This window comes from Pavona decussata, unplaced genomic scaffold (genome assembly GCF_977016875.1).
Source record: "Pavona decussata unplaced genomic scaffold, jaPavDecu1.1 SCAFFOLD_386, whole genome shotgun sequence".
Classification (NCBI taxonomy): domain Eukaryota; kingdom Metazoa; phylum Cnidaria; class Anthozoa; order Scleractinia; family Agariciidae; genus Pavona; species Pavona decussata.
The window spans coordinates 2,569,612-2,593,368 of record NW_028145758.1 but is presented as its reverse complement, the minus strand read 5'-3'; the positions used below and the strand labels follow the sequence as shown (position 1 = coordinate 2,593,368).

Below are 23,757 nucleotides of genomic sequence, written 5' to 3'. Positions count from 1 at the left end.
TATGAAACACTATGCACGAATATTCGCTTTCCTAATGAGGTTCAAAGCAACTAGGAAATGGCCTTTTGATAGCTGTATTTCCACAAGTTGATGTACTCTCCGACGCGCTAATCTATTCTCACACGAAAGGGGTTTAATTCTATGTGTACTGTTCCGTTTATATTTTCGGCCATTACTGATACCTTTGACTGTCAGTTGTACGCTCTGCTCTTTAATGTCTCCTCCAAACATTGCTCGGCAAGTGTATGTGCCTGAATCCTCCTCGGCTGCATTTTTGATCCGAAGAACAAGCTCGCTAAACACGCCGGTGCTTTTAGCAATGACTGTATGCTGTTTAATCGAGCTATCTTGAACACGGCCTGACTGATCACTCTTCACCCAAACGCTCCAATCGGCAGGAACTTTGGATTGTACAATGCAAACGATGTCTGCTCCACCGTTGTAATCAATGACTCGAGATTTGTTTGGAATCCAAACTATTTTGTCGACAAGCAGCGGTCCTTGGAAAGAGAATAAAACCAACATTTTACTTTCTAATTTTCTAGGTGTACAGAACATCAATTTGTATGAATCCTATCGAGGACTAGACCTTTCTGTTTGCTGTCCCTTGCTCGTGACAAAATGAATATTATTTGCTTACTTCGACTTCAAATTCAGTGTCATTCCTTTTAGTAACTACTCTGACACAATGAACCAATCAGAATTTGAGGCAAATGCACGTAACCGGCGCCAAGCGCGGGAAAACGCGTGAGAGCGAGGCACGATTGGGTTTGGTTTTGTTTCTCATTGGTTGAGAAAATGGCGTGAGTTTAGCCAACCAATCACAGAGCGTAGTAAGCAAAACCAACGCAAACGCAAAATTAATTTCAATACTCAATAAGTGTGTCTAAGTAAGAAGTGGATACACGTAACAGTTTAACCCTATGTTAAGCCTCAGTATCAACAAAGACATTCTCCTTACTCTTCTCCATATCAGTTACTGAATCAGTTGGGAGAAATTGTTTCAATATCAAGACATTTTGTCTTTGGTGATCATTTCCTGAATTCTCATGACCTGTATGCATGATCATGTAGTAGGGAGAAATGAGATGCTGACCACTATTGTCAACTAAGTACAGCGACAATGGTGCAAGTAAAAACTCACGATGAATGATCAGCATTCAGTAAAAAAAAGGCACGGTCTTTCTTTTTCAGGATGCATCAATTTTTCATTAGAGCGGTTTCCAATTAAGTGTCGTAAAACCAAAACCAAAGTAATTACTCTGACCAATCACAACAGACGTAAACACCACAACGAGCCAATCAAAATTCGAAACAATTACATGTAACCGACGTTACGCGCGGGAAAACGCGTGCGACCAAGGCACGATTGGTTTTGGTTTAGCTTCTCATTGGTTGAGAAAATGCGCAGTTTTGCGAACTAATCACCGAACGTAGTAACAGCAAAATTAAAGCAAACGTTTAATTACTTTCAACACTTAATTTGAATCCGCTCTACCACAGTCTTTTGGTTGCACAACTTTAGGATCTCACCTGCTGTATACAATAGACGAACGGAGGGAATTTTCCGAGAGCCTGCAGTCTGACAGTAATACGTCCCTTCGTCGGTGGCTCTGCCTTGAGTGATTGTAAACACGTTGCCTTGACGAATGAGTGAGAATCCGTCAGGTATTCTTTGAACGACAGCTCCTTCCGAAGATTCTTGCCATAAAGTCACCTCCATATCAGCTCGAAACATGGTGCAAGGGATATCCACTGGTTGATACGGGGAGATAGGTATCGATGGAGGCGTAGGTGCCTCGTGCGTGGAGGACGTAGTTGGCACAGATGTGCTCTGTAATGTTCCTGTCGGTATTCTCGTGTCCGAATCTAAACAGAAGCAAGAACATAAAAGAGAAAGTAAGATAAGCTTTCGTCTGGTTTGGTGCTGAAAAGAGATACTGTGAGACACTCTGAGATACTGACCCAACAACGAGTCGCAGGTTTTGTGAGCAACTTTTTTGCATATCAAAGTGTGAGTTGCTCTGGTGTTAATTGGTATGATCGTTCGGATACTGTCACTCTTAGCCTGTGAAGATCTCAATAAACAGACTAAGGCGGTTGAAGCCAATTACAGTAATAAAACTTGTCATGTTTCTTTATTTAATACAACACAAGACGCTTTCGGCTTTAGTGTTCCTAGTATAGCGGGGGGGGGGGGGGGGGGATTCCACTATATAAGCTAAATAGATAGGATAGGATAACTTTATTTATACACGGTTTTTCCATCAGCTACTTAGATTATCATTATCAGCTAACCATCTATCTACCTAACTAGGATTATAAAAAATTAAAAATAATAAAACAAAGCTAAACAATAAATGCTGCTTTTCTTGGAGGCCGTGTTTAAAAATCTTACTTATAACTGTGGCGTCTTAATGTAGTCTTAGATATAGATATGTGTGGCGTCAAAGGATATTGTCATATAAAATACTGTTCTCAACCCGACATTTGAAAATGTTGTACACATACCTTCAACCTTTACTGTAGCTGATTTGACCCAATATCCCACTCCAAAGTCCGTCACTCTACATTCGTAAACTCCTGCATCAGACTTAGTGGCATTACTTATTCTGAGCACGCTTTCAAAAGCGGACACGACGACCACATTTTTAGTGACACGTTTCTTGTCCTTATACCAACCAACAGTTTGTATTTCCTTGTCTTTAGAAACTGAACATTTGATTAGCAAGTTGTTGCCTTCCTTGAGGACTGGAAATTCAGGCGATACCATAGGTACTGGAGGCTCTCCTTTACATGGGACAAAGAGGAATACGCATAAAATTGTAACCTAAGTTAACTTGAAAGTGCGTAATCTCGTTTATTCGTTTTTCATCCCTTCGGCTGTGGTTCTTAGTTTAACAAATATTCTGCTTGCGTGCATTGGATTTGAAATGAAAGATAACCAACAAGGGCGAGCGAAATGTATATAATTGCTTCAATAAAATTAACCAAGAAATATTGTAAAATATTGCTGATTTCCTTTTGCAAGAAAGAACACAAGATCGATTTAATAGCTGACATTCCACTGCCTCTAAGCCGATCAAAAGTTCGTATTTGCATTATGCAATGATCAAGTTTTTAATTGCGCTTGACGTAGAAAGAACGCACTCCTAATACAGATTGGACTCGAGGTTGCATGGGACAGCTGATTGAGCGAATGGATCTAGGGACGCGTATCTGGCATCCCCGCAGATTTTGCAGGGGCGGATGACATCATCACCAAGTTGGCAAAGGAGAGAGAGCCTGGTGACATCGGACGCACTCCCTAATCTTTGATTATTACTAGTAAGGCTAGCTAGTAATAGGTAATGTTTCTTATTCCAACAGTCAATAGCTGTTTTTATACATATATACGCACCTTTCGGAGGTATTGGTAAAAGAAACCCCAAATCCACATCGCCTCGAGTCTTAGTGCATGACGACACAAGCTTGCAGACAACCTTTCCCTGCATGCTAGGATCCAGTCCATGGATGGTAACAATCCTCCCGGTCATGGTGACGTTATAACCATCAGGCGTCAGCTGTGTAATTCCGTCCATGCGGATTATTTCCAGATACACGCGAGGTTCAAACACGTTAAGCGCGCCGCAGTTCAGGTCCAGGGAGCTTCCGAATGTCACAAACAAATTCCTGTATCCTTGGTGAATGGCAGATATTGGAGCTGAAAGAAAAGGTTATGGAAAATGACAAAGAAATAAGAAACAAAAGCAGTAAGAATCCAATTTGAATTTGTGTGAGTGTTTCAGACAGTTCAGCTTTATCACGACACCTGCGACTGGTATTGGCCGTTGAGTCTTCTAAAAGCCTGTGGCGTTGGTCAGTAGATGTTCCATTCGGAAAAAAGACATCACAATATACCAAACCACTGAATAGTGTTTTTTGCACAGTCGGTTTGGATACGTAAAATCGGGATGGTTAATAACAAACGAAGTCGAGGTGAATAGTGTTTGATATCTGCCGAGCATCGAAGCGGAGAGAAAAATATGTACCACTACATACGATGAAGTTTATATTATGAAAATAAGATTTCATTCATATGCAAACAAAACTTATTTTCATAATAAAAGCTTTGCACTTAGCCTCGCTTTCATAATGAGGTTCACAGCCACTCGGAAATGGCCTATTGTTTTAGAACATACCAACCCAGAGGATAGCGATACCCAATAAGCTACTTTATTTATGAAAAATCGGCTAAACAAATTCGTGAGAAACCCAGGACAATGCGGGAAAGTGAATAGCATATGTAATCAGGAGTTTGAGTAGCCAACCAGAGCACGCGAAATACGTACACTATCCGCTGGTTTGGTACAGGAGACTGGGTCCGAGTAAGGAGAAAAAAAGGACAATCGAAGCAATACTTTTTAGCAAACTGAAACTAGGTAGTCACCAGTTGTTGTGTTTTGTGGGAATATTTAGCTGTTACAGATAATAGACCTAAATATTCGTATTTCTGGTATTGAACTGGATCTAGCTTGCAATAGAGGCTCTTGTTTGCTGCATTACTTTTTACTTTTTTAACCACCAAAGACGCTTAAAATTTACACGCAATCATTTATCACTTTACCTGGATTGATTGTCAAGTACGCCTCCTCTTTTCTTCTGATCTTAGCTTGCGGCGCCTCGCAAAAGTAGATCCCAAAGTCGTTAAAATTCACAGCGTGGATAACAAACTTCTGCCCAGTGCGGCTGACTCTGCATCCATCAGTGGATCGCTCAATCAGTACTTTTGAGCGGACTTTTTGCATAAGCTTTACTCTTACACTCGGATCACTCAACCGACAGTCAAATGTCACTGAATCGCCAACAGTTTTCTTGATTGGCTTCAAACTACTGCTTGATTCCCACCTGACAACTTTTACTGAAAACAAAAAATAGAACTGATCAACGATAGCAATATATAAGTTCGCGTCGCTTGCACTACTTCGCGATTTTTTCAATTCGTGCAATTTGTACGATGCGGCCAAACTATCCAGTAACAGAACATGTGGGAACGGCGTTCAATTTGAGACGGAAAATGAAAAATTGACCGCCATGTGCTCACGTACTCTACAAAACCTTAAATTTGGCCATTTCACGTCGTTGTTTTGGCACGTACAGGGCTCTCGTTTTCTCATCAAATCCTATTGTTTTGTGACGTTCTTCGTTACCGTCGCCATAGTTGCTTCTTGAACTCCCTAATTACTGTTATCTTTACCTCCAAACACAGTGCAAAGAACTCAGTGTTCTTGAAAGAATGGTAAATGATTAAAGGAGGAAGTACAGTCAACTCTCTCATAGCGACCACTTCTCGTAAGCGACCACCTCCCGTAAGCGACCGCGTCTTAAACAACCGTTTTGTTTCTCAGTTGAATACTGTTTCAAGAGCTCTCTCGTAAGCGATCACCACTCAAATTTCTTAAGGGACCGCGACCACTTTTAAGGCCAGAAATTACACATATTCTTTTGTTTTCTGTTTCCGGTAAGCAACCACCCAACATAATCACGTGTGATTGTTAGTAAATCATTACTCAGGAGTGACAAAAGTTCAATTGTTAATGACGCTACCCCGGACCACCAACCACTTCCCGTAAGCGACCACTTTGTCGTTCCCCAAGGGCGGTCGCTTACGAGGGAGTTGACTGTATGTTTTCTTTGCTGCATTTGATCGATTTTATTCTAAAAATATTTTCAGGGAAATTGCCTTAGTTGTTCAGCAGTTTTCTAAAAAGCAAAATGTAAGTTACACATTGCAAAATTGGCTTCAGTTCACATGTATCTAAATCCTTTTGCAAGTAACAGTGCAAAGATTTCGGTCTTCAATTCAAGGCTCCGAACCAATCAAAGATTTGACGACTCCATATGAAATTCATTAGCCTGGGCACCAAACGGTTCATTTCGGATTTAGTTTTAAAGAAAATCTAAAGTTTTCTTCGGCAAAATGACAACTCAATATTGGTAACACTGAAAAACTAATTCCTTCCGTTTTCATAGTGGCAAATATCTCCATTAAAAATACGAAGTAAGGCGGTAAGCTAGTTCGTAAAGCCAGCAACAGCTCGTAAATTCAGAGAATCAGATTCTGTTTCCTGAAACTTTCTGCAACTTAATTTTTTAGCTAAAGCATTCTAACAGATTAAACTGTATCAGCTCACACAAATATGTCTCTAAAAGGCCACAAAACTTTCTGGGAACACAGGAGACAACTTTTTAAGTATTTTGCTGAAATGTTTTCATTGAGTGCTCTTGATTAGCAAGCTAGGCGGTAACACTGACTCTGCTTTCACAAATTTTCGTAGTAGGTCAAGTAATTAATGATAAGAAAAAGGAAACAGCAAAAAGGAAAAAACTTTTACAGTTAAAATTTAATGAAAATAGTAAGGTAATATGGGGGCAAGTTCTTCTGTGCAATTTGGTGAGGGTACTTTGATAGCTGGAGACGATAGTGCCTACCTGGGGCACCACAAGCTTTCAGGTCTTTTCTCCACGCCAGTCCCTTCGAGCAGTTCATCTGCGTACTCACGCCACCCTTACAACGGAGAAAACCTGTGTTTCTTTGTGGGTCAGCAAAATCACCATCAAGCGCTGGGCATTCTGAGTAAAATTAAGAGACAGGAAGTTAAAAATCCAGCTTTACAGTTATGTTATCATGATTTCAGAACTCTCAAGTTCCGTCATGAGATGAAATTTTGTATTCTTACTCTTTGCTCTTTTTGCGAACTGAAAACGAAGCAACTAAGTTCAACAAATTCTCCACGCCTTTTCTGCTTAAAGACTCGCTACAGCTTCAGTCAAAGGTGCCTGTATATCCAATCAGATTTTTGAGTGAACCTACAGTGAGCAGTATTACTAAGAAAAGAAAGCAAATAAAAGGTTTTTTTTGTCAAGGGACTATTGGCTAATAGTTGCCCGTTGAAAGTTCAGGTTGTTATGTCGGTTAGTTTTAAGAACATCGAATTTCCAAGGGAAAGTACTATACGCACAGATTGACTTGTTACAAGTCAGGCCTGCATTTTGTTTGTGATTATGGAAAGAGATTTCAGTTTTCGTTGCAAGATATATATGCCTAGATAAAACGGAGGGGTAGCGCGCGCGGTATTTGGATAAAATTATGCTCATGTAGTGTTTTACCGGGACCATCACTTTGTTTTAGAGCCCACTCGCGGAATAAGCACGTTTCTTCAGGAGGGTTAAAGCAGGTGACTCCATCTTGGCAAAATCTCGAGGAAATCACTACTTATACTTTTTGGTATTTAAGTACCTACTGTAATTATAAACTGTCTTAGCTCTCTTTCTTGGTCGTCAGAGGGGCTTTGTTGTTCTATGCTCCATTTCTTACCTATAACATTCAACTTTTCATGTGTGGACCAAAATCCGTAATTCTGTCCAGTCTCAAAGACGCGGCACTCATACCAACCGGTTTGGTTCATCTGCACTTTTTTTAACATCAGGGTATTTGTCCAGGTCTGTTTATTCATGTTAAGCTGTCTTCTGACGCTCTGATGCTGCGGAGGTAATCTCCTCGCCCACTTATACCACTGCACAGATGAGATTCTTGTGCCTGTAGCTTGGCACGTCAAGTTTGCATCATGATTGACAAGAGTGTTCTTTACTCTCTGATCCACAATTGGTCTTGGAGGATCTGGGAAGGTGTTTTGGATACAAAAAAAGATGGAATTCTTAAAAGTCATATTAAATACCATTGACATCATTACAACTATCATTTCGTCATCATTAATTATCATTCGCTCTTCATCTTAATCATCGTCATCGTCATAATCGCCATCGTCTTTACCAAGATATCATTATAATTCAGTCTTAATCGTAATCATTGTCATCGTCTTTACCAAGATTGCTATCATCATCATCATCATCATCATCATCATCATCATCATCATCATCATCATCATCATCATCATTATTATCATCATCATCATCATCATCATCATCGTCTTCGTCGTCATCGTTTTAACCATCATTCAAAAAATAACAACGAGGACAAAACGATCTATTTAAAGCCATTTAACAGCAACCAATAGTTTTCGCCTTTCCATTTACCTTTGGGACTTCGAGAGACGGAAATTCTGCCAATATTCTTCGCAAATCGTGGTTGGCTTGATCTGCATAGGTAAGTTCCCTCAGTACTCTTGGATGCTCGATGAAGAGTATAAATCTGTCCATATTTTACTACGTTTTTTCTTGGAGTGAACATTGCCCCTGAGGGCAACATTTGCCAAAGGGTCACTCGCACTGTTGGATCACTGACCTCACAACTGAGATCGACTGAGGATCCTTCGGGAATAATGCGGTTATGCCTCCATTGTCCAACGTATTGGAGTGGGCGGCGGCCTAATATTCAATGAATCAAATTCATTAATAATAAGCACAAAGAAAAAGTTTGGACATTACTTAGACCATTCCCCCTTAATTTAGAATTGATAGACTATCGTAGTTATGTTCGCAACCTAAGCAGCTCCCAAAAGAAAGCCTGAAGAAGAAGAAGAAGAAGAAGAAGAAGAAGAAGAAGAAGAAGAAGAAGAAGAAGAAGAAGAAGAAGAAGAAGAAGAAGAAGAAGAGGATCGTTTCCCAAAGTTCCTGGTTCCTTACCAGATAATAGTTACAACGATGATTTGTGTTTCTTTCTGTACGATCCATTCTCGACATGACAAAAATAAACTAATAAAACTGCAAGGTGTTTTCTGGCTAAAAAGAAAACAATCTTCAAGCACATTTGAAAGCACACTGTCATGAACCATGGAACGCTCAAACATGGGCCCTCTTTGTTCCTTTCTACCGCTCTACAGTAATTTTCCTAAGAAATCAGTGCACTGCACAGACCTATCACGCTAAAAAATTATCAAGTCATACCTCGTACTCAGTAGAAGGGCGTCAAGCCCTCACCAAACCCGATGTTGTTTCGGCCCTTAATACATGAACTTTTATGATGATACTAGTCCTTTATAATTATAAAACGAATCTAAGATTCCCCCGCTAAATCCATGAAATACATGTCTTCCGACAAAATGAGTAGAGGTTTGCTTACACTAAAAGCCAGCTACATGATGTTACATTCGAGTTTCCGTCAAATCCTTGAGATCCAAATCTTCCGCCTATATATTAAAAGTTTGTCTTACCTGCAAGTATATTATTGTCATGCAATGGATTATGTGTAATATATTATAAGCAAGACAAACTTCTACTATTAAAGCGGAAGACGTGGTTCTCAAGGATTTAACGGAAATATGAATAACCAATGATTTACTTCTCATGTTTACTGTAAGTATATTATTGAATTTATTTTATATCTATATACTTACAGTAATATGAATCAGTAACATGATTATAGATTCATGTCCCCGTTAATTCCCTGAAATCCTAATCTTCCGCCTGTATGTTAAAAGTTTGTCTGACCTGCAAACTTGCAGTGTCATGCAATGGATTATGTGTAATATATTAGAAGCAAGACAAACTTCTACTATTAAAGCGGAAGACGTGGTTCTCAAGGATTTAACGGGAATATGAATAACCAATGATTTGCTTCTCATGTTTACTGTAAGTATATTATTGAATTTATTTTATATGTATATACTTACAGTAATATAAAGCAGTAACATGATTATCGATTCATGTCCCCGTTAATTCCCTGAAATCCTAATCTTCCGCCTGTATGTTAAAAGTTTGTCTGACCTGCAAACTTGCAGTGTCATGCAATGGATTATGTGTAATATATTAAAAGCAACACAAACTTCCACTATTGAGGCGGAAGACGTGGTTCTCAAGGATTTAACGGGAATATGAATAACCAATGATTTGCTTCTCATGTTTACTGTAAGTATATTATTGAATTTATTTTATATGTATATACTTACAGTAATATAAAGCAGTAACATGATTATCGATTCATGTCCCCGTTAATTCCCTGAAATCCTAATCTTCCGCCTATATATTAAAAGTTTGTCTTACCTGCAAACTTGCAGTGTCATGCAATGGATTAGGTGTAATATATTATAAGCAACACAAACTTCTACTGTTGAGGCGGAAGACGTAGTTCTCAAGGATTTAACGGGAATATGAATAAACAATGATCAGATTTAACCCAACATGCAATTTTGTCTGACATGGATTTTACAAGACAATGTATGCAATATCAAGTTTATTGGGTTGTCGAAGTTTCTTTTGCGCTGCTTTGTATCTAATTGTTTTCGATTTCTTCTGGTAACATAATCAAGGAAGACACGACACTTTGCGAGTAGTTTTTAAGTCTAATCATCAAGTCTACCTTTTCACAAGTTTGCACATACATTGTGAAGCATTTTAATAAAAAAGAGAAGCATTTAAAAACACGCAAATACTAGAAGCTGTCAAAATTAACAATTGCTCTGGAACAAAGAATCAACACCAAAATCTGCCCACTTTAGAAAATGACTGCAACAAGTGGCAGCAAGTTGCAAGGCATAATATTGTAATTAGTTTTCTAATTGTTTTCGATTCCTTCTGGTAACATAACCAAGGAAGACACGACACTGGCGAGTAGTTTTTAATTCTAATCATCACGTCTACCTTTTCACAAGTTTGCACATACATTGTGAAGCATTTTTAATAAAAAAACAATAGAAGCATCGAGAAGCATTAAAAAACACGCAAAAACTAGAAGCTGTCAAAATTAACAATTGCTCTGGGACTAAGAATCAACACCAAAATCTGCCCACTTTAGAAAATTACTGCAACAAGTGGCAGCAAGTTGCAAGGCATAATATTGTAATTAGCTTATCATAGTGGAAGAAACAGTACGTCAAGACCTCTAAAGCAGAGAAGGTGTTTAAAATAGAGATGCGCTCCTTTTAAGGCAGAAATATGCATCACTTCGTGAAATTCATATATTCATAGCCACCTGGCAAGTACTAGTGGTCTATATAAGAAGCAAGCTTGGGCTTCATTTCTGTCCACTGTCAATAGGTTGAGGATGCGGCGAGCACAACAGCCAAGTAAACAGTTAAACAGCGAGGCCATTCGAGGAGCCGCCTTATGTTACATGAGTCCCGTTGTTGCCGGTCAGTGCAGCGTTATCAGTGCAAAATGCGTAATTAATGTGAAGGAAAAAGACCTTCTCACATCTTGGAATAGCATCTGCCACAAGCGGGATTTGTGCGATAGAGAAATCTCAGGTTCGACTCAGCTCCTGGTTGCTTTTTTCTTCAAACTAAGCTTCATGACCTTGAAAAACAGTTTTCATTGAATTTTCTCAGGTATACCAAACGCGGCATTTTTCTTCAGTGCCGTAGCTACACAAGAGAAAAAGAAGGGAAGTATAGAAGAAAGTGATGACAGCGATGACGATGGAGAAAATAGTCCTGTACCAAGCACACAATCTGAGCAAATGATCAATGGCAACCCAACACTTGTCAACAAATCGCTTTGGCCTGCAATTAACTATTGGTTAGCACTAACCACGCCTAATGGTGCTCCGGCAAATCCTCTCATTGTCCATAGGGCACTGCTGAAATGTGGAGTTGCAGTCACAGCTAATCAGGTATCACATGTACTAACGATAAATGCAATGACACACACTGGACGAGCACAATTTAAGCACGATACTCATAATTTCCTTTTTTTTTTTTCAGGTACAGTTTCAAGACGGAAAAGTGTGCATGGCTATCAAGGAACTCTACAAAACGTTAAAAGACCACAAGAACCCCTTCATGCAGGACCTTGTAACAACGTCCTACCAGTACAGCTTTCATGAAGAGTACCAAAGTCTTAGAGGCATGTCTCCTCTGTCTTCTCAAGAGCTAGAGGACTGTGGAAGAGAAAACGTCGTGCGCGTTACACTCCTCAACCCTACCTTCCAGCAATCTCTGACAAAGGCACTAGAGAAGATGATTGAAGCCAAACTACAGATCGATAAGTTTGGTTTCAACAGCTCCAATACAAAGAAGATGACGGGTGAGAAAAGACTTTCTGACAAGCTGACCATCTTAGTAAACGACATAACAATCGCAATGCAGCAACTTGAATATGCCAGTTACCGAGGCAAGATCTACAAGCGCGACCCAAAAGCAAAGTACACTTACTCATTTAAGTGCGAGGCCAGACAATTCATCAACACTATCGCGACGAACGAGCACTTCAAGTCGAGGCTCATACGAGAGATGAAAAAGGTGATTGAGCTTCTATCAGATCCTCATTGTGAGCTGTTCCAACCTTTGATGATCGACTACGATCTCATTGAAGTTAATGGCGGTATTTGCTGGTCCATAAAGAAGCGTGCGTTTGTACAGAGTCCAATTAACGCCAACGACATTGGAAAAATATCGCCCAGGGCGTTTTGCGCGTACGATTCCACAAACGATCCTGATCCTAAGTACTTCAAAGAGATCCTGGAAAACAGTTTGTCCCCAGACGAGGTGGCCCACTTTTGTGACGATTTTCTGAAGCTTCTGAACTATAACAAGAAGCAACACAAAGACAAGGTACCGTGCCTTGTGGGCGAAGCAAACAGTGGCAAGACAAGTTTGTTCTTTCCGATCCAGGGATTGATACACCATGGCAATATAGCAACAGTGACCAAACAAAGAGCCTTTAATAAAGCGATGATCACGCCATTTACTGAAGTGATCTTCATTGATGAAGCCAGTGAGAGCGCCCTGGACATTGCCGATTGGAAGGTCTTGACGCAAGGAGGATACTCTGCGCATGATGTAAAGTACCAGACCGCAAAGGCTTTTCTCAACAAGTGCCCCATGATAATCACCGCCCAGCGTAAGCTGCAGTTTGGTCCAACACACCAACCAGCAATGGAGAAACGACTGCGCACTTATGTATTCAAGACCCTTCCAAATCCTAAGAAGAGCGCCGCAGCATGGCTAAAGAAACACGCTATGGATTGCGTGGTTTGGGCCACGGAAAAGGCAAAAGACTGTCAAGGCGACAGCGAGAGCGATGAAAGTGACGAAGACGACACAGACAGTGACGATGAAGAAGGAATCCTGCAAGACAAGGAAAAAGAGGAACTCAGATGTCTCACGCTGGCCAGTTCCCTCGTCGAGGAGACCACTTCTAGCGCAGTCACGAATGTTCCACAAGACCGTGAAAGTGCTTCCATGTCCGACGACGTCTTGGATGCATTGAGGGATTCCGTGGGCCGATCCCATCCTGGCAGTTTACAACGCAGACAGCTTGAACACATAGTCAAAGAAGAACAGAGGAAGCGATCAATGCGAGAAGACAGAAGACGACAGCAGTACGAAATGCAAAAACAAGCCTTGCTAGACAAGGGAATAAGTGTGGAGAGCGTGGAGATGTTGCCACTTGATCCAGATCAAGAGATGCCAAGCCCACTTCAGAGGGAACTAGACAACTACTGTAGAGATGAGAGAGCGAAGGAGGAAGAACAGCGCCGCGAGAAGGCAGCTCGAGTGTTTGAAGGTTCCTGGCTCCTTAGGACCGAGCGAGAGTTGCACGATTGCGTTAGGCTTCTTCATGGCAACCTCGATGGGAACAGGAGAGCGTCTATTAATGCCCACCTCGAAGTGCGGCAGGACAAGCTCAAAAACCACCACAGTAACCTCGGCACCCTCCGGTCTAAGGAAGCGTTGGCTGAACGGAAGCGAGTTTGCAGAATGCTTGGCCTTCTTACAGAAGAAGACGAAAACCTGGTGAAAAGCTTAATGGAGCCCCTCCCGCTCGCGGCAGTGGAAAATAACTACAGCGAGGAAGAAAGAGAGGACGAAGAACAAGATTTGTTCATAACGCCAAGAACGCCACCTTACGTTCCACGCCTAAACGACGTAGATCAGTACTGGCCACAGTCGCCATGCTCCATCACAGCATCTCCAGAACCCGACGCTACTCTCGTTCCGAGCAGTGCACTGTCGCCTGCGCAGGCTGCCCTTGCAAACGTCAACGATCTCGCTGTCTCAGAGGAGTTGCTTCGAACCTGTACCACGAAGAAGCGCAAAGAGCGTCCACTCAGCCAAGAGGTGGCCAAGAGAACAAAGCCGAATACGCTCCTCGACTACTTTAGCGCTACCCAAAAGTAAAACTGACCAGACCATACTCAAACTATCACTTAATTCGTGCACACTTAATATAATACATTAATTAAACCCATGCTTTGTAAGATCAAAATCATTAAAGTTCTGTTGCAGTTCAGTTTAATGAAAAGCAAGCATTTTGTTTCAATGACTGTTGTTGGGCTTTACTTTTCGAGAAAGCACGTTAAGCTTTCAAAGTACCAGATATGCCAAAAAAAAAAAAAATAATAATAACCTATATCATTGATGGCATGTAAGCGTTTTTATGCGGGTATATGTCCCTCTGGTGTCAAGCCAGCGGCATTTTCATTCCAGCCCTTTTCTTTAGAGAGTCCGCTGTTCTTCCGTCTTGAAATTTGAAATCAAGGTCTCTCAAAATAGCAGTCCACTGTCCAAACCCGTGCTTAGTTATCCCTTCCTTTAGAAAATAGTCCCCTTGCGTAGTGAATTTCAAAACATGACGAATGTTCCTCTGAGAGCGCAAGATTCTTTTAGGCAGGGCGTCCTTTTTGGGGAAGGAGTTGTCATTTTGCCCTGGTTCAACAGAAGGCCCGGCGGTGGAAGTTGAATCGCCGAGTCTTGCGTTGACGTCCTCGTCCACTTCTGACCCCTTGGCGCCTTGTAGTTTCTGTAGGCACTCGTGACCCTTCAAAGCAACTTCTCGGGATCGTTGTTTTTGATAGTGAACTTTAGCAACGGCAGAGCTGTGTTTTTGGTCTTCCGACAAAATCCTCTGCTCTTCGCTAGTGAGCTGGTTGAGGCTCTGCGTTTCAACAATTTGGCGATAACGCGTGGGATGGATGTACTTTCCAATTGCATCAAACACCAGTTTGCTCATGATCTCGCCCAATTTACCATGCTGGCCTCCATTTCTGTTGACGAGAACGAAATCACACTTGGGTTTAAGCAAAGGTCTAACGTACGAGATGTAGCCATTGAGCACTTGCATGTTTGCATCGGAAAGAATCAAAGAATCAAATCCATACTTTCCAGCAGTCTTGAACGTTTTCTGATCAATGAATCCACCCTTTTCCTTAGCTGTATCAATCATGTCCACCGTCAAATATTGATAAGTCATAGGACGTGACCCCTTCACTTTGATGAACAGATACATGGCCACGAATTTCGTGGCAAATGTCAAGTCCGAGGGGTTAACTTGAGCTGGACTCGATTTGCAAATCTTCACGGTATTTTCGTAGCGCGGCAGATGGAATTTCACGACCCCCAACAGCTCCTCCATTGTTGCCCAGTGGCCTCTTGCTTCCAGTGTTTCAATGTCTAAATCGTGTGTCCACTGCAATCGCATCATCTTTGCAACTGTCTTTCGCGCTCTTTTGAGGTACAACTCTGTTGCAGAGAACTTTTGAAAGACTGCCTCTGATGCGCCATGAAGTTTTCTGAAGTCGATCATTTCAGAAATAGCGTCTATGTAGCCTAAACGCCCACCATGGCCGAGCTTGCATTCGTCTTGTAAGTAGTCGATAAACTTGAACAACAAATTTGGAGAACATAAACTAAAGTCCACCACGTCAAAAGTCAACTCTTCCTCGTCTTCACAGCAAAATCTTAGAAACTTAAAGCATCTTGTAACTATTTGTTGCGCTGCGCGATCCTTCTTGTAACCGCCACCACTTCCAGTCAACCATTTCGTGAACAACTCGGCAATGTCACACGATAATGAAAACGAAGGAAGTAACTTTACGGCATGCTTTGTGGTTTCAGTTGTTTGATCTTGAATTGGTTTCACCATCGGAACATTTCGCGAATCTGTGATTTCTTTCGAATTGGGCTTTTCATCAAAATAAAAGAACCAACTGTGCTTGTTATAAACATGTTTTCTGCACCCTCTTTGACTTTGAAATCCATCATGGTCGCACTCTTGTATTGGGCAGTGATACAAGCTGTTGGTTTCATCTTTTTCCAAGTGAAGCCGTTTCGGTTTGGGCGACGCTCCATCGATATCCGACCAATCGACTTTATACTTCTTGCTCATTTTGCCTTTTAAGCGCATCTGAACCATAACCGAGGAGCCGATGACGAGCAAAGGAACTGCATATATGTTTGTATTTGCCAAAGCATGCCCTAACTTGCCCGCCCTCATTACTATTGTGCAAAATTCATGACAGTGACATGCCACCAAACTCGCCCAAGCAGGTCTGAGGGCGCCTTCTTGTTTGCCTCATTCCCAAAGGCCACCTTAATTTGGGAACAAAATGGGAATGCGTAGAAAAATGGTCCAAAATCTGTTCTCAAACGACCAACTTGGGAACAATATGTTCTATTCACAGAGAGGAACTCGGAACAAAACAGTCCTAAATGACCAATTTGGGAACAATGTGTTCCAACAACAGAAAGGAACTCGGAACAAAACAGTCCTAAATGACCAATTTGGGAACAATGTGTTCCATCAACAGATAGGAACTCGGAACAAAACAGTCCTTATTTATCAATTTGGGAACAATATCTTCCATTTACAGTTGGGAACTCGGAACAAAACAGTCCTTATTTATCAATTTCGGAACAATGTGTTCCATCAATAGATAGGAACTCGGAACAAAACAGTCCTAAATGACCAATTTGGGAACAATGTGTTCCATCAACAGATAGGAACTCGGAACAAAACAGTCCTTATTTATCAATTTGGGAACAATATCTTCCATTTACAGTTGGGAACTCGGAACAAAACAGTCCTTATTTATCAATTTCGGAACAATGTGTTCCATCAATAGATAGGAACTCGGAACAAAACAGTCCTAAATGACCAATTTGGGAACAATGTGTTCCAACAACAGAAAGGAACTCGGAACAAAACAGTCCTTATTTATCAATTTCGGAACAATGTGTTCCATCAACAGATAGGAACTCGGAACAAAACAGTCCTTATTTATCAATTTGGGAACAATATCTTCCATTTACAGTTGGGAACTCGGAACAAAACAGTCCTTATTTATCAATTTCGGAACAATGTGTTCCATCAATAGATAGGAACTCGGAACAAAACAGTCCTAAATGACCAATTTGGGAACAATGTGTTCCATCAATAGAAAGGAACTCGGAACAAAACAGTCCTAAATGACCAATTTGGGAACAATGTGTTCAATTTACAGATAGGAACTCGGAACAAAAAAGTCTTAAATGACCAATTTGGGAACAATGTGTTCCATTTACAGATAGGAACTCGGAACAAAACAGTCCTTATTTGTCAATTTGAGAACAATATGTTCCATTTACAATTGGGAACTCGGAACGAAATATTCCTCTTTTACACTAGAGTGAACGTTTTGTTCCTACCTTGTAAAACATCTGGTCCTCTTATAGTCAATAGGAACACAAAAACGAGGAACAGTCCATACTAGAGGAACGTTCCTTTTGGAATACAGGAACAGCCAACGAAACTTAAAATCAGCGAAAAAAAGAGTCAAAGACTATGGAAAAACTCCAAAAAGCGTAATTCAAGCGCTTCGGCGAAATGAAAACAATCTTTAAAATTTGGTGAAGTCTCATTCAATCGAAGGCAGCAAAACGCGCCAAAATCAAATTTTGGGAAATGTAGAAGACAAAAAGCTTCAGGCAATGGTTTCTCAATTCCTAATTTTTTCATTAGTAGTTCAGATATACGAATTTCTTGTATTTCATTTTCATTACCCCCTATTTTCTTCGTTGACCACCGATCGACTGACTCCAGTTTTGGCCTTTTCAACTGAAGAGGAAATAAAAGAAATTAAGGAAAGGAAAGGAGAAAGAGATATGCTGATGAGGAAATGATAAGCTAATCAGGAAATGAGATCATCATATTCAGTTTTACCACAGACAAAGTATCAAATGCTTTTCCTACGGAACATAGATCTTTTTGTAAACCACCTTGCCTTGTAGTCAACAAATGATTGCCTTAGCAAAATACTGGAACTCAAACTCACGAAAATTGTGTGACCTTGAGTGTTTAATCGCGTCACTACCTGGCCACGAAGAAAGCAGTACTAATTCAAAACAAACCACAAATTGATCCTTGTTGTCCTTAGGGCACAATAAATCACTGTGACCATTTTTTAATGCGAGGGTCAGTCATTTTTCGTTTTCTTTCTCAAGGAAAATTTGACACCTTTTAATTCTGAAAATGTACCGGTTTTGTCTGTTTGTTATGTCTGGAGCCAGGGAGAGAAAATACAGTACTAATAGTTAGCAGATATATAATCTAAAATTGACAGTAGCTTTATCAGGGATATGTATGTGTGATCAGCAAGCGATGATTAAAACAGCTGACTGACACCCGTACAAATACTCTTAATAATAAAAGATGTTGTTTAAGCATTCCAGTGCTGGCATACATCCCGCTACATACTACAGTGTTGATAGGATAACCCGGGAGGTAATAGACTGTTCTGCTCAAATTCTTGGGAGGAAAATTTCAAATATGAAGCCAAATTCTACCGTACACATGTTACTTAGTGAGTTAAAAGCTACACACATTTTTGTAAGCCTCTTACAATGCAAATCGCATTTCGCCCCGAGCATTTAGTTGGAAACTTGACAAAAGGTCTAGAGTAGATTCATCGTATCATTGCATCACAATTTTATTTCCCTCTCTTTTTCTCTTTCTCCTTCTCGATGTTCACTTTTTTCTTTTGAAATCGACAGTGGAGAGGGGGATAAGACAGAAAGGTGACGAGTATTATATGTAATTGACGTAGGCAGTAGTTATAAACCGTGTACCTTTGTTGATAAGGAAAACTTGTTTTCTTTAAAAGAGATAAAAAAAAAATTGTACTGGGCGGATAAGCCTGTTCCAAAACAAACAAGAGATAAACTCAGTGGAAAAAAAAGCAACGAACAAACTGCCAGAAACATTCTTTAGATCTACAAGAACGGCTACATAACAGTAATAATGATCCTGCTATTTTAGCTACTTCTAACGGCGCTCATTGCGCTGGTGAAAATCAAATCTTGTAGCCGCCCGAGTCTTGTTTGTCAAACCCAAATATTTTTAAACAAATATATTTTTTTTCAGTTTATATATCCAATTATTTTGTTTTCGTCTTTTTTTTTTACTGTCGTAAAGAGTAGTTCACCATAACTCTAGCTTTTTAGATCGTGAGCTCATTGATTGCTTTGAATTTTTTGCCGGTATGTTCAAGACGACTGGCATTTGTCGGTAAATCAGAGGTTGTTAAAGCTTCTCACTGGATCTTCAGTCGTTCAAGCGGGGCTGGGTCAAAGGTTTTTATTTTTAACATTTTTTGGTTTATGATTTGTAGAAACTGAAACATACCTTTCCGGCCTTGTTCACGAGAGAGATATCACGTGATTTTCATATAATCCATAATTAGTTTTAATCGCTTTTGGGAAGGATTTGAAACATATTAGCCATTTTTTTTGAAGTTGCCATTTTTGTGACTCGGTCTGGCTTTTCTAAGTGAATCCGGGGAAGATCAATTCCGTTCATTTCTGTTGTTTTGTCTACGATTTTTTTACGAAGACGCTGGAAAGTTTTTCAATAAAAAGAAACAATTTAGGCTACATTTCCCTTCAGAAGGTTACTGCATAAAAATACCAACAAAATACCTAAGCCAGATTCATTAAGTCTTCCTTAAAGCCTATTACAGAATTAAGAAAGAATATTGGGGTGTGCCGGGGGGTGGGGGGGGGGGGGTGGGTGGGGGGATGTTGGAGGCACGAACTGTTCGGCGCATTACTCGGACAGTTGCGTTTGGTAATTACAATTTATTTCAACCGCGAGTGGTTGTTTTGGAGACCGTGGAATATTCCCGACCTTAAATCCTTAAATTTAAATCAGTGTTGGGATAAGTAAGATCATGATCATGGTCCACATTCAGGAATTCCCCTAGCCCTAAGCTGTATCCGATCCTCGGGCATTTGATCGGGATGGGGAATTTGAAACAAATTTTTCTTTAGATCTAGCGGAGTTCGGAGATGCCCAGGGACATGGTTTGCGAACATAGGGCTCACTCACAACGGCCTCAAAATAGTTTTTGGAAGGTGTCACGTCATTGATAAACTGTTTGCGAAGCATTAATAGTGATTGATTGATTGATTGATTGATTGATTGATTGATGGACGGATTAATTGATTGAAGCTGAAAATTTGTCCTCGAGCTCGAAGCTCGAAGAGAAGTCTTGCCGCACTTTTAATAGGGTGAGGGCATTTTAAACGGCTTTTTGACCCGGGAGGCGGGAATTTGAACAACCTACAATCATCGCCAAAACTTTTGGGAAGATTGCTAAGTTTTGCCTTGCCTTCACGTTCCTCCCCTCCCCTGTATCAATGTTGAGATTCAACTGTAAATTTTTTACGCATTATTTTTCGTGGGGAATTCAACATTGAACAGGGGGAGAGGGGGGGGGGGGGGGTTGTGGAAAACGACAAACAAAGGCGTAAAACGAACGTAACTAATAAAATTGCTATACCGGGCTTGTTTTCTAACCTTCCCAATAGAAATTAGTGATATTTGTGGTCTTCAAAAGTCCAAATGCTTGGGAGGTTGCCCCCGGGTGGGGGAGGGGGGGGGGGGGGATACAATAAAATTTGCAATTCCACAGCGACAAACCAATGAGTGGTGCCGGATCACTTGTAGACCTGGATCAGCAAATTATTTCAAATACAAAACATTGACGGCAGACTGATCCCAACAGCGCAGGTGACAAGCTTGATAGAATAAACAACAAAGGGTTTCCATCGGAACTGCAAAGTTATTTATGCGACGAACAGACTAACATATAATGGGTCCAAAATAATTTTCTTCAATTTAAAAGAACCATTGTGATAGACAGGTAATAACTGTCTGCTCAATACGTCTAAATTTATAAAGGATTTGAATGCTCAGACAATGCGATCTAAAACTTGTCAACACCCCAATGACATTTCCCGGCAATACTGAAGGTTTCTACGAAACCAATGGATTTTATAATAACTTTTAAGCCAAGCAATTTTTCAATTTAATTGTGATTCTTTGGTTTACCGTTATTATTCAGTTAAAATTACGTAGAAAATTATCTGAAGACATCAGTACAGTCAACAGAGGATCCTCTCTTGGTACAGTTCAAATCAATAACATTTTACTATACGAACATTATTTTTCCCATTTGTTTTCTCCGTTTTATTTAACACTTCTGATATAGAACCTTCATTTTATTGTTTTTGCCGGTAACGAAACTGTGTAACGCAACGAAGCTCCAACTTTGTATCTGTTTTTCTTATAAAGATAGTTCCAGAAGACTACGTACGGTACAGACTAAAAAAAAAAATAATGACATTCGCGCCAATTTATATTTCCCACTGTGAGCGGAAATTGTGCCACACGATTATTTGCGGTTAGAAAATGGCGTAGAGATGACTGCCACTTCACTGCCTCTAAGGATCGATAAGAAAGCATCCAAGAAATATTTCTGTCATGGTGAGCTTCCAAAACAATAATTAAATTCCTTCAACCAGAGAAAAATAAATTAATCCGGCCCTTGCTTTATCGGATAGGATTTAGCAAACCGTAATCAGCACTTTTAGCCAGCTATAAACAGCAAAATGTATCTTGCTGCTTGAAAGAATGTGCGCATACAGTGACGACAAATCAACGAATTGGAACATAACGAAAACCGTTCAAGCAGAGCAATTCTCGAATAGGTAATCACAAATGAAGAGAATGTTGAGAGAGAGAGAACTGAACAGACAGCCCTACCTTGAACACAGGAGTTCAGAATCACCCACACGAACAGCCTCAAATAAACACGAAGGAAACTTGCCATCGGCTTTCGTGAAGTAACATGTCTTGTAGCATTTCGTCGTAGCTGACTAGCCATTGTCAATTCACAATTGAACGCCAAGAGGTTCAAAACAGACAAAAGTGAGGCATAAGTCGTTTAACAACACGAAGTTCGTAATGTGATGCGAATCAATTACGTTTCAACGCGGCATACGTACATATGAGAGAAATCAATTTGAAGCTTGACCGTGGTATCATATAACCGCAGTGTCACGAAAGGATATTTCATGCATGTTCTTTAATATGTCTTCAGGAAACAGACAGGCGCAGATTATGGCAAAACAAAACATTTGATCAATTAATCCCGGCTTGTGCAATTATCATTTCCTAAACAACAGAGGTCTCGATAACCTTCGTACAACGCGTGCGTGATATCATTTCAGAGGGCGGGCCATTTGGCGGTATTCACCGGCGCGCCCGTAACACCCATATTCATCATAAAGCTAAGACAAACATTCTAATCAGCTGTTTTATTGCCGGACCAGTAATTAAGACGGTTATTCCTGTCATTTTGTATTTGTACAATAACAATATTTGAGCACGCGGCGTCATAATTGACTGGCAAGTGGTGTTGTAACTGAAGAAAAATAATTTGTAAGAATTTGTTACGCTTCCACCTCTTCTATGTTTACAGGAACTATCAAAATGTTGTCTTGTTAGCTCAGTTGGCAACCGGCACAGCCTAACAGTGTTTCGGTATCGCAGAGGTCATGGATTCGAATCCTGCTCGCAAGCTCATTTATTTATTAATTTTTTATTACTATTTCAAATCACGAGAATTTTGTGGGATCCCAGATTGTTAGAAAGATAATGTAAAATATGTTAAGGTCGAAAAACTGGTTAAAGTTTCCTTCACAAGTTTTATTCTTTAGTGTACAAACTGAAGCGAGACACTAAGTGAGTTACCCAAGGTGATGGCCCAGTTCAGACGCCGAACTTAATTCAAATTAAGGTCGGCCCAAATCACGAAAATCCCGCCTTTTGATTCAGACGCCGAACTTAATTTACTTGAAGCAAAACCAATCAAAATGTATGCGGTTATCTTTTTATTTGAAATACGTTATAATAATTTATGCATTAGGTTCGGCTCATGAAAAGTTCGACTTCTGAATCAAAGCCATTCCAAAGCCGAAATTCCCGACTGAGCCAGGCGAGAAGAACGGCTGAGCCGTTCCAAATTGAAACAGCCGTTCTCAACTGATTCAAACGCCGAACTTTTCATGTACTTAATCCAGGGTATTAGGTTCGGCTCATGAAAAGTTCGGCGTCTGAACCGGGCCTTGTCTGTAAAATGTGCTTGAACCCTGGGTAAACTTTTTCTCGGTTGCTAAAGTAAAATTTTAACACAGGCAATAGTGGACTCGCCGCCTTACTTCCCACGTTTGCGTTCGCTGTGGTAGAAAATAATTCGGTAGCAAGTGGTGTTGGTTCAACTCTAAACGCAAGTCAAATGATCAATACACAGGGATGTGAAATATAACGGAATATCACACACAAACGTGACAGATTACTCAAGTTTGCCCTACTATTTCATCTCATTTATTCGTCACATTAAACAGTTCCTCTAATAAATTTTCTGATTTAACTTTTATGCTTCTCAAGTTACTTTATTGATTAAAATACGATATAAATCTATCTTGGCCGCATTTATCTACTTCAGACTGTGAGATTCGTACATGGTACAGTGGTGTTATCTTGGCAGAAAGTCAGTCTGGGCCCAGCCCAAAAACCCCGCCAGCTCAAGACAACTAAGAAGGATTTCATTTGTTAGCTTCCAATAAACCAACTCCACAACTTTATGAAGAGTTTCCGGGCGTCGAGTGGGTGGAGAGAGAAAACTTTATTTTGACCGCTTTTCGGTTGTAAAAGGTCTAGAAAACTTTCCTGTTATTTCTGTTGAGTTTCAAGTTTAGTTCAAGAAAACTCTAAACATTT

At 40.4% G+C, this 23,757-nt stretch overlaps 2 protein-coding genes across 2 annotated transcripts in view; one reads left to right on the top strand and one right to left on the bottom strand.

Annotated features, from left to right (window-relative positions):
* The window catches only part of LOC146451649 (uncharacterized), a 41,762-nt gene extending 19,747 nt beyond the window's left edge, over window positions 1-22,015 (bottom strand). Inside the window, exons 1-9 of the mRNA XM_085098919.1 lie at window positions 21,739-22,015; window positions 8,077-8,367; window positions 7,358-7,660; window positions 6,472-6,612; window positions 4,607-4,900; window positions 3,401-3,703; window positions 2,512-2,790; window positions 1,534-1,869; window positions 183-500 (exon numbers count right to left, since the gene is read on the bottom strand). Of these exons, the coding sequence (XP_084955045.1) occupies window positions 183-500; window positions 1,534-1,869; window positions 2,512-2,790; window positions 3,401-3,703; window positions 4,607-4,900; window positions 6,472-6,612; window positions 7,358-7,660; window positions 8,077-8,367; window positions 21,739-21,859 (2,386 nt within the window). The 5' untranslated portion in view covers window positions 21,860-22,015. The remainder of the gene's footprint in view (window positions 1-182; window positions 501-1,533; window positions 1,870-2,511; window positions 2,791-3,400; window positions 3,704-4,606; window positions 4,901-6,471; window positions 6,613-7,357; window positions 7,661-8,076; window positions 8,368-21,738) is intronic.
* Window positions 10,982-14,057, top strand: LOC146451650 (uncharacterized). Its single transcript, XM_085098765.1, has 3 exons — window positions 10,982-11,183; window positions 11,265-11,548; window positions 11,640-14,057. The coding sequence occupies exons 1-3, from the start codon at window positions 10,982-10,984 to the stop codon at window positions 14,055-14,057; spliced, it is 2,904 nt and encodes a 967-aa protein (XP_084954891.1).
* Window positions 22,016-23,757: the final 1,742 nt, after the last annotated feature.